Source organism: Tachypleus tridentatus, chromosome 7, assembly GCF_004210375.1.
Source record: "Tachypleus tridentatus isolate NWPU-2018 chromosome 7, ASM421037v1, whole genome shotgun sequence".
In the NCBI taxonomy this organism is placed as follows: Eukaryota; Metazoa; Arthropoda; class Merostomata; order Xiphosura; family Limulidae; genus Tachypleus; species Tachypleus tridentatus.
In genome coordinates this window covers 40220522-40234625 of record NC_134831.1, presented here as the reverse complement: position 1 = coordinate 40234625, position 14104 = coordinate 40220522, and the positions used below count along the sequence as shown (strand labels likewise).

Sequence of the window (14104 nt, the reverse complement as noted above, 5' to 3'; positions counted from 1 at the left end):
AAGGTCATTTCCAGCTTTAAGAGGTCAGAGGTTAAACTGGCAAATTACTGCTGGTTGACTTGAAAGCATTCCCTTTGTACAGAAGATTAATAAACAAAACCTAAATGTGTCATCGTTTGAGGGTTAACATTGTAAACACTTACAAATCAAACTGTCTAGAGTTTAAGACATAAAACTGTTGAACTCGTTGTGCACTTTGAGTAATCTTATTATTGTTTGTTTTTGAATTTCGCGCAAAGTTACACGAGGGCTATCTGCACTAGCTGCTCTTAATTTAGCAGTGTAATACTAGAGAGAAAGCAGGTAGTCATCATCACTTATACTACTCTTATACCAAAGAATACTAGGATTAACCGTCACATTGTTTTGTTTGTTTTTGGTTTTTTGAAATTCGCACAAAGCTACTCGAAGGCTATCTGTGCTAGCCGTGCCTAATGTAGCAGTGTAAGACTAGAGGGAAGGCAGCTAGTCATCAACACCCATCGCTAACACTTGGGCTACTCTTTCACAAACAAATAGTGGGACTGACCGTACATTATAACGCCCCCACGGCTGAAAGGGCGAACATGTTTGGTGTGACTCGGATTCGAACCCGGGACACTCAGATTGCGAGTCGAGCGCCCTAACCACTTGGCCATGCCAGGCCTATAATCTTCTTATTCTGTTCATTCAAAGAGCCAAACAAAGCCTTTGTGGCGGCTAGTTGTTACTTTCCGGCTACCTTTTCTCTCTTGTCAGTAGTTCAAAATTAGTAACAGCAACAACTGAATCCTGGTCATCTCTGACCTGACCGTTTAACTCAGGACCGTATAAAGTGCTTTCGAATTGAAACTATTAGTTTAAAATTGGCACCTGCACATGTCTCTATGATATCAGTAAGATATGAGAATAAACCAACTTTGTTACTTTTTTTTTCCAGATTCGACTCTAAATTTCGTGTTAATTGTCGATTTTCTTCTCGTTTGCTGTTTATATATTGAACTAATAAAGGTCTCTGTTTTAGATCATAAGAGTAACAACACAGTAAAAATAACTATATACAACTTTTCTACCGAGAGAGGCCACTACCAAAATAGTTTACAGACAAATAACTCAACATGATATGTGTACTATCTTGGTAGTGACGTTGTTGGCATTATTACATATATTTCGGTAGTGGCCTCTGTCGATAGAAAAGTTGTATATAGTTTTTTATTACCGACACGGTTTACATTCAAATGATCTTTCAATGCCAACAGAGGTCAACACCAACATAGTTTATATACAATTCACTGGAAACAGAGATCACTATCTGAATACTAAAGTCTTAGCCGAACATTAATACTGAAGCCCTTGTTGAACCATAACATTGGTTCCTTGATGTGACGGCGGTAAATCTACGTAGCTAGCAGGTTTTGATAAAGATGATAACCCAGTATGAGTTTAACAGTCAAAGTCCTATCTGAAAGATAAGTAGCACACTGTTTGTTTGAATATCGCGCAAACCTACACGAGGGTTATCTGCGATAGCCGTCCTTAAGTTAGTAGTGGAAGACTAGAGGGAAGGCAGCTGGTCATCACCATCCACCGCTAATTCTTGGGTTACTCTTTTATCAACGAACAGTGTGATTGACCATCACGTAATAACGTCTCTACGGATAAAAGTACGAACATGTTTGGTGTAGCGGGGAATAGAACCCACGACCCGTAGATTGCGAGTCGAGCACCCTAACCTCCTGTCTGGCCTATTACATATTGAATTATTCAATGAACTAGAACATTGTGCATGAAGATGTAACTGAAATGGTAAAAAAGTATGTACACTTTTTATTGTGTTTACATAACTCCATAGGGATATTATTGTATAGATGCGTTGTTTTCGATGTTATCATACTGACGTAGTTATTTGTATTATTTCTCTAGTTTTAACATGCGCAGAAGTTTTCCCATTTATTTACTGCTCTTAATCTTTACTTTAATGAGATAATATCACGTGATAAACTTTCAAGGGTTAGGGGTGGTTAGCCTCCAATCTGCATCCTTCAATCCATCACAGGAACAGAACATTTAAACAGGAGTGCCCCGATAAAACTCACTTGCACTAAATCGGGACCAGGGGCTAGTGAGATGCGAAAACATGAAACGAGACTAGAAACCAGATTAAAGTAATACATAACTATTTTAAATTCGGTTTGAAATCACGAAAGTATGTTGATATTATTGAGCATAAGATTGAGTGGGGAATAAATATTTACACCAGGATTTAAGGTTGGCAGCGATTTTGTTGAAATCGGAGGTTAGAGAGTTACGGTGGGCGGATCTTCTGTAATACTTGGAGGCGAGTTTAGTTATGCGATCTTGTATTGTTTGTGTTGTGGTGTATTTTTCTACATATCTTGTTGGTGTGAAGTGTGGTAGGCGGTGGGCAAGACGTATCACGTGATATTGTGGTTTATTTCCAGTGTTAGGAAATGGTTTTGTTCATGTTACACGTTACCATTTCCTGTTTCGTTATTCGTTACGAAACGTTATTCTGTACTTTATTTTAATTAAAGTTCTAATATCAGCTGTCTTGAGAATACAGTACTAAAGATCTGTTGAATGTTTTGTATTATAACTTGTGGTCTACAACCCTGAGTGTAGTGGCTTATTTTGTGAACGTGTGCTATTCTGGTTTTAACTTTCTTTTTGATTTAATTGAAATGGGTATGTCAAGTAAGTTTAGTGTAGATAGGAGTATTGCATATGTAAAGTTTGGTTAGTTTTACGTGTTTTAATATTTTGTTTAATTCATGATAGAGGATTATAGCTCGAGGTTTGATGGGGTTTAGTACTGTTCTTCATTTGCTTTACCACTGTGCAATCCTGTTGAGGGTAATAATTTTCACTGTTGTTATTATTATAAGACTGTAAGACTGACGGGCAGACAAGAACGTGAATGTTTCGTAGTTCCTTTTATTATTATTATTAAAAGTCGTCGGGCTGTTTTAACGCAATTACAATTAATATTTTAGAATGCAGTATTCTGTTAGTTTGTAATTTAACCCCATTTTCAAGTGAAAACCAAGATAAATTAGTTATAATGGACGACTCCGTGTTAATACGATGAGGCAGGCTGTTTCGCAACAGCTGACGTCACAGCTTGGTTAGAGTATATGACCAAATGATTGGTTAGGGCTAAAATATGTAATCAAGTAATAGATGGAAACACCTAGCAACCAGCTGCTTCAATGCTTCGTGGAAATAGTTAATTTTTCTTTCGTGACAAGTCTCAGGATATCTAATACAAAAACTTTAAAAGTGCAACAAGAAAACCAGTGTGAAGATAATACACAGATGTTAAAACAGCCTTATAAAGCAGTTACCATGTGCGTGTTGGGAACCAAACATATAACTCGGCCACTCAAAATAGTATTATGCAGATATAAAGATGTTTATATTTAATATACATAAAGACCTACACGAACAAACTGATTGTATTCTCGTATTATCTTACAGATGTTATCGAACTGAAAACACAAAAAAGGGTTTTCTAATAACCCCAGATAAATATTTCAACCTGTATTCAAGAGAAAAAAAAAAAGGAAACGTTTGGTGTTTATACGGAAATGAATTACAAATAGAAAATGTTAGTTAAGGAATTCGAAGTTTCTGTCAAGCTACAAAAGAAAAGCATTTTTTAATATTAAACCAAATTGCATTCTTCGTTTCGCATTAAAAAATTAGTGCATTTTAATTTTCAAAACAGTATCTTTATTGCAATAGCAAGATGGATGATGTGAAGTAAAACATTTAAAACGATGTTAACGTGAGGTTTGTGAAAACACGATAAGTGCTATCTAGCGGTAATCCCGATAAATATTGACTTTTTGTTATTAATCTCTATATCACGATTTACTAGTAAAACACAATAAAATTATTTCGTTCGTTAAGTTTAAAAGAAGGTTATTAGACACTATGAGTAATAATATACCTTTTATATCTTAATTTACATTTCGTGGTTGTCAGAAGGCGTTTTCTAGTTCTCTCGTTTACATAGGTATGTTGTGATGATGTCTTTAATTTGGGGAGGTATGGGAAAACATATTTTTTAAACATCAGAGTGTATAACTTTGATAGTCAGTTCTTTGGTGAGTTAATCAATAAGTCACGTAGTCAGTTAATAAATCAGTCATTTGATAAGTTCGTGAGTGAGTTAAAATATGGATCAATTACTGGCTGAATTAGTCAATGATTTTCGAGTTGGGTCGTAGATACTAGAGGAAATTGTACAAGTGATTAAGGTTTCGAATGTGAGTTAGGCCTATAAACGAAAGTATCCTGTAGAACTTGCACATTACGGTTGAAGAAATAAATTATTTTTTTGTCGTCCTGGAATCAGAATTATTTTTACTGAATAACACAAAGGACTGAAACTCAAAGATAGAAATCGTTACAATAGTGCATATAATTATAAATAGACGGATCTGCATACTTGAAAGGCTAAAACATAAAATAACTGTTTACTTGAATCAACGTTATGAATTTTCTGGAACATAAAAAAGTAACACAGAAATATAAATTAAGTACAACCTTAATTTTATACTGCTGGTCCCAATAATAATGGGTTTTTAGAGGTTGTTTTCTGAGATATGTCACCGAATACGCTCCGTATTTTCCGCTCTGAGTAAATTATAAAAGAGGCCAGTTGTTCTCGCTACTCGGTTAACAATGGTAGAGCAGGTAGTGGTTATACTTGAGCATTGGTTTCACTGACATAGCCGTATAACTTACGTGTCATGGAAGTTGTTCGGATTTTAAATAGAAAATTGTCTTTCCTTTGGCACAGCTGATACTATTTCTCTGAATTGGTAATACCCTCATCAAAGAAATTTATTTAACTCCATAATTCCGTCAGTTGTCTCTATCTACCTGGATCTCACAATATAATTTCAATCCGTGATGACAAGAAAACCCACTTGTAGAGAAAATTATATATGTAAAAATGGCTGGTATGGGTAGAGAAAGCACTAATAGAGGACCAACGTTTCGACCCTCTTCGGTCATCGTCAGGTTCACAAAGATTTGTTTGTTTGTTTGTTTGTTTTGGAATTTCGCACAAAGCTACTCGAGGGCTATCTGTGCTAGCCGTCCCTAATTTAGCAGTGTAAGACTAGAGGGAAGGCAGCTAGTCATCACCACCCACCGCCAACTCTTGGGCTACTCTTTTACCAACGAATAGTGGGATTGACCGTCACATTATACACCCCCACGGCTGGGAGAGCGAGCATGTTTAGCGCGACGCGGGCGCGAACCCGCGACCCTCGGATTACGAGTCGCACGGCTTACGCGCTTGGCCATGCCAGGCCGGTTCACAAAGAAAGAAAGGGTAACTGACTGATAGCTGACCACATGTTTTAAGACGGTTGTGTAACTGTGTGTAGGAATGTAGAGGGCATACTTAGATGTTGGATATATTTATTAATATAGGTATGAAGGTATTTGTTTATTTTGGGCTTGAGTTGTTGTATAAGTAAGGCTTCTTTAATTTATCGTTTGTTTATGTTTATTTCTTTATTTAGTATTTGGGTGTTTTCTATGGTTATGTTGTGTTTATTTGATTTCCAGTGTTCGAAAATGTTTGAAGGTGACTTTTTGTGTTCTTTGAATCTGGTTTCCATTTTTCTACTTGTTTCTTCAATATATAAGTCGTGGCAGTTATCACATTGTATTTTATAAATAATGTTGGTGTTGTGTTTGTCAGAATATTTTTACATAGTATAGACCTTAGTTTTGTGCCTAGTTTTATATATAATATAATTTCAAAATTATTCAAATATTCGGGAGGCCAGTAGATGTGATGGCACCCTTACATATTATTATTTTAATTCTATTGTGTATTGTCCAAACGAATATTTTCAGGAAATTACTGATCTTACATAATAATGTTTCTCATTATACAACAGGAATGCATGTAATAACAACTTCCAATAAGCCAACGTTCACTACGAAAGAAACATGAGATACACACTAATATTTTGGTATATTTTAGGCCTAGCACAGCTAGTTCTCAAGAGTCCTTAGCCTCCATCAGCTCAGACGACGGTTCAGGAAATTCGGACAACATCAGAGTAGTAGTGAGGTATGAATTATCACTCACTGGTAATATAATGTAGGGAGATAAAGGTTATCACTAGATAATAATGTAAGAAGGTAGTGGTTATCATTCAATAATAATATAATGTAAAAAGTTGAGGTTTATCATTCAATAATAATATTTTATAATGGAGAAAGGGGTATCACTAAATAATAATATAATGTAGGAAGGTAAGGGTTATCACTCAATAATAATATTTTGTAATAATGTAAGGGTTATCATTCAATAATAATATAATATAATATGGAGAGGTAAGGTTATCATTCAATAATTATAATATAATATGGAAAGGTAAGGGTTATCATTCAATAATTATAATATAATATGGAAAAGTAAGGGTTATCATTCAATAATAATATTTCAGTTATAACATTATAAATTAACCAACAGCATGACTTACATACCGTTATGAAAGGAAAGTATGAAGAAAAGAATAAAAATGGTGTTAAAATATTTTTATTCGACGTGTCAACCAAAAGTCGCTCTAATAAAAATTATTTATTGTAATCTGTGCGAAGATTTTCTAGTTGCCAATCTTTCTCCTTCTTGTACTTTTCTGTTCCTACTCCACTTCCTGTGGTTTAATTTTAATCAGAATTAAATAACCACAAATAAGACAAAAAGCATACCCACTTAAAGTTAAAAAACAATTAATATGAACGTTTTGGAATAAACATTCCATCTCCAGCATAAAACATTTCTTTCTAGAGTGAAACCTTTGAGTTCCAGAGAAGTAGCCAGGAAGGATAATCAGACAGTTCAGTTTCCTGGAAATGGACAAATTCTGGTGGGTCAATAGCTCTGAGTTTTAGTGCATTTTGGTCAATGAGCCTTTGCACACCAATTTTCTTTAAAGTCGTTTTCACGATGATTTGTAATGCCCAGTTTCTTTTTATTATTTGTAATATCAAGATTAGCTATGTATTATGATTATTTATAATGTCGTCCTCCAGTGGCAAAGGGTATGTCTGCGGACCCACACCGCTAGATACCGAGTGATTTTGAAGTGATTTCAACAAGTTTGTAGCGATTGGCTATTAATCTTTGTAAAAGGTACTAGTTTATACGAGTATAATTATTATTGCAAGTAGATACCGATTTGTTTCTTATTCTACGTTTTGGCTACTAATCTTACAATCTCACGGGGGTCTCTCTGAAAACATACAGAAGATATGCAAACAGCATAAAGTCAGAACACTGCTCAGAAGTCTCAACACAGTACAATAGTAAACCACCTGAAGACTGAGTAGAGAGGTAAAAATCATCTCCAATATTCTAACATCCTAGAGGAACAAAGACCAACACAACTTATAATTCAGGAACGTATCGAACGTACAACTCGTAGTAATGCCTGTCTATCTTCAATAATCTGTAATACCAGAGAAGATCATATGATAAAATAGAATAACAGCGAAATAATAGGATATAAGATAACATAATCGTTCTATATCCATCTAACTGATAACACAGTCAACCCAACCAAGCAAAACCTGGATATATTTCTTGAAAACATTTAAGTATATTAATTTCATAGCGTCTTAATGGGGAAGACCCCTAGGTGAGTGAATAGAATAAGTCTCTGTTAAGATCAGTGAATCAGTGGTCTTAAGGCTTATAACGCTAAAATCCGGGTTTTGATGCCAAGGTAGGCACAGCACACGTAGCTCATTGTGTAAATTTATAAATGATAAGTGAACAATAATACCGAAACTTAGTATAAAACTAAACACCAATGAACACCTAGTGATAAATGAACAATAGTGCCGAAACTTACTGGTATAAAACTAAAAAGTAATTAAAACCTAGTGATAAATGAACAATACTGACAAAACGTAGTATGAAACTAATAAATAATTAATACCTAGTGATAATGAATAATAGTACCGCAACTTAGTACAAAATTAATCAGTAATTAATACCTAATGAAAATGAACAATAGTACCGCAATTTAATACACACCTAATCAATAATTAACACATAGTGTTAAATGAACAATAGTGCCAAAACTTAATATAAAAGTAACCAGTAATTAATAATGACAGTAGTTGCACTTAATTATCATGTAAACTACTGACCATAACATTACAAAATGTTTGAACATATCTGTGGTCATCCATTCACCATTCTCTCCAACTAGCCATCTGTTTATATTTAGTATTTTATTTATCTATCTGTCATTGTATATTTTTTTACGAAATTTAATTCGTTTCTAGTTTTACTGAACCAATAATTCTTCGTCTTTAGGTTGATGACCACACCAATGGTCATTCGCGAGTGTTTAACTTCAACATGGTGTTTCAGCCTGAAGCTACACAGGAAAACGTGTTCCAATACAGTGGAGTTAAAAGATTTGTTGAAATGGCGCTCGATGGGTAATTTTCCAATTAACTATAAGTGTGTTAGAAACTTCCAAAAATCATCTCTTGTATGTACCAATAAACACAACGTATACACTGTCTTGTGTTATTTATGTTTTGTCGTGTATTTACTGATACACACAACATATACACTCAGACTCTCTTGTGTTGTGTCTTGTATTTACTTGTAAACAACATATATAGTCACAAACTGTCTTGTGTTGTGTCTTCTGTGAACTGATATAACACCATATATAGTCCCACACTGTTGTGTGTTGTGTCTTTTGTCTTCTCATATATGCATCATATTCAGTCACCCACTGTTTCGTGTTGTGTCTTCTGTGTACTGATATAACACCATATACAGTCACACACTGTTTTGTATTGTGTCTTTTGTCTACGGATATATGAACCATATTCAGTCGCACACTGTCTTGTGTTGTGTCGTTTCACCAACTGATATAAAAGCATATACAGTCATACATCGTCTTGTTTTGTGTGTTCTATCTACTGATACATATGACGTATACAGTCACACTTGGTTTTGTGTTATCACAAACTATACAAACACACATACACTATTGTGTTGTGTCTTCCACCTTTTGATATAAACAACATATACTGATACATACAACATTTACAATCACACGCCGTATAGTGTTATCGTTTCTTTGTAGTGGTATACGCAACATGCATACCCAGACCGAGTTGGTAGGTTCTCCACGTGCTGATATAGATGAAATAGACACTCACAGAGCATGTTGTTGCCTCTTTCGTCTTCAGTATTAAATAGATTTCATCTCTTTTCACCTAGATTTTCTTGTACCATTATGGCTTACGGACAAACGGGCTCAGGGAAAACGTATACTTTAACAGGACCACAAGTAAGTCTTTATTATGAGTAGCACTTACGACTTCCCTGCCATCTATCGATAGAATGTAAAATATTTGGCCAAAATAAAGCCCCTACAGGACAATCAAACTAGATTTCTTTGTTCGTAATATATCAACTTTTAACTTTTATTTTATTTTTCTTATGACATATCGGTTATGCTTTAAAATAGGTTTAGTAACAATATGATTTAATGAGTAAGGCTATAGTGTTGTTGTTTTTTAGGCGAATTTCAGTTAGAAAGTTTTGTTCATTTTTGTTGTCCTCAATTTTTTCATATCGATAAAAAAGCAAAAATTTTACAATAAATATATATATATATCTATAACGCCCTCTGAAGTAATAATTATTATCCATTTTCTCCGCTAGGGTAGTGAAGCAGCAAGCAGTAACATTCTTGGTTTGGTAAACCTCGCTTTTAGCTACTTGTTTGATGAAATTAGGCAGAGGACAACAGAAGAGTATACCATACATGCATCTTATCTTGAAGTGTACAAAGAACATGTAATTATTCTTAACAGCTTTATATAAATTCTTTTTTTTTCAATTAATGTTTTATTTTTACTATTTCTTCTTTAACACATTTTATTGAGTGACTTTGCGTTCAACTTCAGGTTCTGGATCTATTGAATCCTTCAACCAAACACCTTGCCATCCGCTGGTCCAAAGTGAAAGGATTCTATGCGGAGAATCTGTTCGCAGTTGAATGTGAAGATGAAGGTGATTTACAAGGTGTAGTAGAAGAAGGTAAGGAAAGGGAAGTATCAGTATTAGTATCTCTTTCTATATATATATATGTATATATATTTTAAGGATTTGTCAGTATGAGCATCTATAAAATATTAGTAGTCACCTTGGATATATAAAGGGACCTGATTATTTAATTTAAGAATTTTTTATCAAAAGAACTAAAAGTAAAGAATTCTTCTGTAGAGAACCATCGTCAGTGGCATAAGTGATTCCCCAATATTTCATATGTAGTGAAAACAACCATGTTAAAAGTTAAGTGCTCTACACTGTTTGACCACTTTAGTAGGGCTCTCACCCACATACACATAGAACATTTCATTTGTTTAAATCTACGTTACAGACTATGATGTATCAACTAATTACTTGAACTCTTTGGGGATGGAGATCTGATAGTACTAGATGGCTAGATATCGATCTATAAGTATCGTCTTCAAATACTATTTCTTTAAACGGCTGTCGATGGATACTTATTGTCACAGTACGCCAACAGTGGCAATGGAAAGGGAATGTATCTGCTAGTCCATTAGGGAAAGCTGTATGGCCAGAAATGTAATGTACAACAAAAGTCAAACACTGTTACAACTGACCAGTTACTTCAACGATGACTAGGAGTTTGCAATAATACCAGGTAAATAAGAGAACATGGTTTGTGTGATCTTAGAGCGCAAAATACAAGCAAACAAAATTGACTGGAAGCAAATGATGAAATATGGCGAAATTCGTTTAAACAACAGGAAAAACTATGGTTCTTTCAGATGAACGAATAACATTCAAAATGTACTTGAAGGTAAATATCTAGCATGAAAACATTTATTTCCTCCTTGATGGCCAACAGATCTCTTGTGTGGATGGTGTTACAGTAAAACGAAACACGAGATGGCTCTTCATACCAATGTTAGTTATGGTCCTTAACCTAGTCATAATAAACTTTCAAAATCTGTAGTATATTTCTAGAGTTTTAACCAAAGAAAAGTAAATTTGAGAAAAGAAAATGTTAAACATAATAAACGAGTTCTGAATGTGCTGTTTTGGTTTTTAGATTATTTATCATCAGGATAATTCACAGAAACGCATTTCACTATGTACGTTTTTGTCACCAATATAACAGGTTTATTTTTTAATAAGGTAAAAAGAACAGACAAGTTCGAAGCCACAAAATGAACGAAAACTCTAGTAGAAGTCACACACTCTTAATTATCACTTTGACGTCAGAGACACATGATCCCAACGACCCTGACACCTTCATTCGTCGCCAGGGCAAACTTTCCCTGGTGGATTTAGCGGGCTCGGAAAAAACAAAGAAAACCAATAGCAAAGGAGAAGTCCTTGTGGAAGCGAACAACATCAACAAGTCCCTTTTAGTGTTAGGTAGGTCTTTATGCAATAAAACAACGTTACCAAGTCACTAGTAGGGTTAGGTAAACATTTTTGTTAAGTATGGTGTAATGTGTTATCCTCGAATTGTTTAAGTATATGTCACGTTCTCAAGCGCTGTACAGTGCAAAACACTTTACAAAACTTAAATTGTCTGCCTTCTTTAAGTCCAGACAAACTGAAATTCGAAAAACTTTGAGCCATTTCTGCTAATGCTCATGCGATCCTTCGAAATTCGATTCGATTGTGAATTGGAACTGAGGATTCGATTAAATTCGTTAACTGGAGACTCAATTCGGTATTTTAAAATATACGTCACTTCCGGTAAACTTTTGAATTTAGCATTTAATTCATCCATTTTTTTGTTATACTATTATAACATTCTTCTTTCAGATGTTTAACTATATTATAGCTTTTGTTTTAAAAGATCTGCATTCATACTCGTTACTAATTATTCATAGAATCATTTTACGTAAATAAAAAACAAGTTTCTATTTTAATTAACTTTAATTTAGCCTACACCTTGTAATCTATATGTACATAATTAATTGGGTTTACATATTTCAGATGATTTGATTAATAAAACGACCAGGTGGTTGGAACAGTTTGAGGGTGGCGGGTTCGAATCCTTATAACACCAAACATGCTCGCTATTTCATCCGTGGGAGTGTTATAATGTGACAGTCAATCCTACTATTTGTTGGTACAAGAAGAACCTAAGGGTTAACGGTGGGTGGTGGTGATTAGCTGCCTTCCCTCTAATCTTCCATTGTTAAATTATGGACGATCAGTGTAGCTTTGTACAATATTCAAACTGATACTTAACACTGTCTTCCTGAGGTAATATATGTTGTTTTTTGTGCTTCGCAAAAGTCAGATAGTAAGGTATGTTCCTGTACCTTCAGGTCGCATGAATATCAGTCAAACAATAAGAGTTCTCAAATCCATTTTCATAGAAACTTCAGTATCGATCTGACACCACTAAGTAATTCCAGTCTTCCTTTGATATATTTTGTCGTTAAAGACCCTCATAAGATTTAACTTGATTCATTTCGTATTTTATCTTCAAGCTACAAAAGAGTCTGCTCCGATGGCCTTCTATACTTTTGACTAAGGAGAAAGAAGCTAGTTAATAAAACCCATTGCCAACTCTTTGGCTACTTTTGTCTTCTTGAATAATGAGATTTGGAGGTTATTCTTATAATGCGCTCGCGACACCAAAGTGTGAAGCGCATTTTTGTAGCTACGTGTTGAGAGCCATGTATCCTTGGATTCAGTTTTGGCACGTTAATGCTATGCCGTGCCCGGTCATATATAATTCAAGTGCTTCTTTTCAGTTTTCTATACTTGAATTTGCTATGTAATTGAGGCATTCTCTCATTTTTCCTCACCTCTAGGAAACTGTATATCAGCTTTAGCTGACTCTAAGAAACGAAACGGCCACATCCCGTATCGAGACAGTTGTTTGACAAAACTGTTGTCTGAAAGTTTAAGTGGAAGTGGCATGGTATTGATGGTAATTATCTTCATAGTTTGATAAATTAAAATAATCAGGTTAAATCCGTATTATTTAACATTTCTTAATGAAAATTATGATGTTAGAAATAGGTATCTATTAGGTGCATTTTACAGTTGTAATTTAACATTAAACAATACTTCTAAGCATATTTTTGAAAGTCTATGATAAAGCGGTAAGGTTTAAGAATGCATTATTAATTTTTGATCATCTTTATATTAACATCATCGTTTAACCTAATAACAGTCACATAATAAGCAGTACGAATAACCATAATAATTCGTGATTATCTTCTATTCAATTTATCGCTTTACAGATGATTTTCAAGAGGTTTGTACACGAATTCCCAAATATCATCTTTATAAGTCTGAGGAGAAGATGTAAAGATTTAGTTTAAGAGTGTGTACATTCAATTGGGAAATTTAAAACATCTGTTTATCATTTTTTAAATATAGTTCACCCCTTTTTTAAGCATTTCTACAGGACTCCTGGAAAAGCTGCAAAGCGAAACGTTAGGTTTAAGTGAGTTAAAAAGCTTCCAAAGAAAGGTAAAGCAAAACGCTGAATAAATATATCATATTTGCTCTGAAATCTTACGGTCGATTAAGTCAACAGTATATAATATTTTTGACTACATTGTTTCAAAGCCTAAGGGTAAACATTATGGTTTTAGAATATGTCTATCATAAGGAATTAGTATCAGGCCTATTAAGTTAAAAAAAACAATAACAAAAACATACACACACGCACTACAAGTCCTCTAGAGATTTTCAAAAATTAGAAAAGTATATTATATCAAATAGTATTCCAACCACATTATATTTATCATATTCACTGCCAACGATGCATTTTGCTTACTCCAGAGTACATCAAGCTAGCTGGAATATAACAAACAGAGTAACGGTAAGAAAATTATTTATCAAAACCGTTTTTATAGAAATGTCTTATGACATATATAACTGTATTTATTCCTCTTCGGCTTGTAGAAGGTGTACACTCCATAATAATTATTTAAGATGTGTTCCTAAAGTAACAATGAAAATATTGTAACATAGTGTGTAATAGTATTTCAATCACAGTATGTCCACCATAGTCATCAC

General features: G+C 34.2%; 1 protein-coding gene across 7 annotated transcripts in view; it reads left to right on the top strand.

Annotated features, from left to right (window-relative positions):
- Positions 1-14104, top strand: part of LOC143255497 (kinesin-like protein KIF12) — a 41944-nt gene that overhangs the window by 15938 nt on the left and 11902 nt on the right. For 2 of the 7 annotated variants that reach the window (XM_076511243.1, XM_076511248.1), the window contains exons 2-9: positions 6011-6100; positions 6824-6902; positions 8360-8487; positions 9287-9356; positions 9734-9868; positions 9979-10111; positions 11240-11482; positions 12886-13004. In XM_076511243.1, the coding sequence (XP_076367358.1) occupies positions 6011-6100; positions 6824-6902; positions 8360-8487; positions 9287-9356; positions 9734-9868; positions 9979-10111; positions 11240-11482; positions 12886-13004 (997 nt within the window). Of the gene's footprint in view, positions 1-1404; positions 1794-2506; positions 2695-6010; positions 6101-6823; positions 6903-8359; positions 8488-9286; positions 9357-9733; positions 9869-9978; positions 10112-11239; positions 11483-12885; positions 13005-14104 lie in introns of those variants that run through there. The other 5 variants (XM_076511244.1, XM_076511246.1, XM_076511247.1 and 2 more) reach the window with 5 other exon arrangements.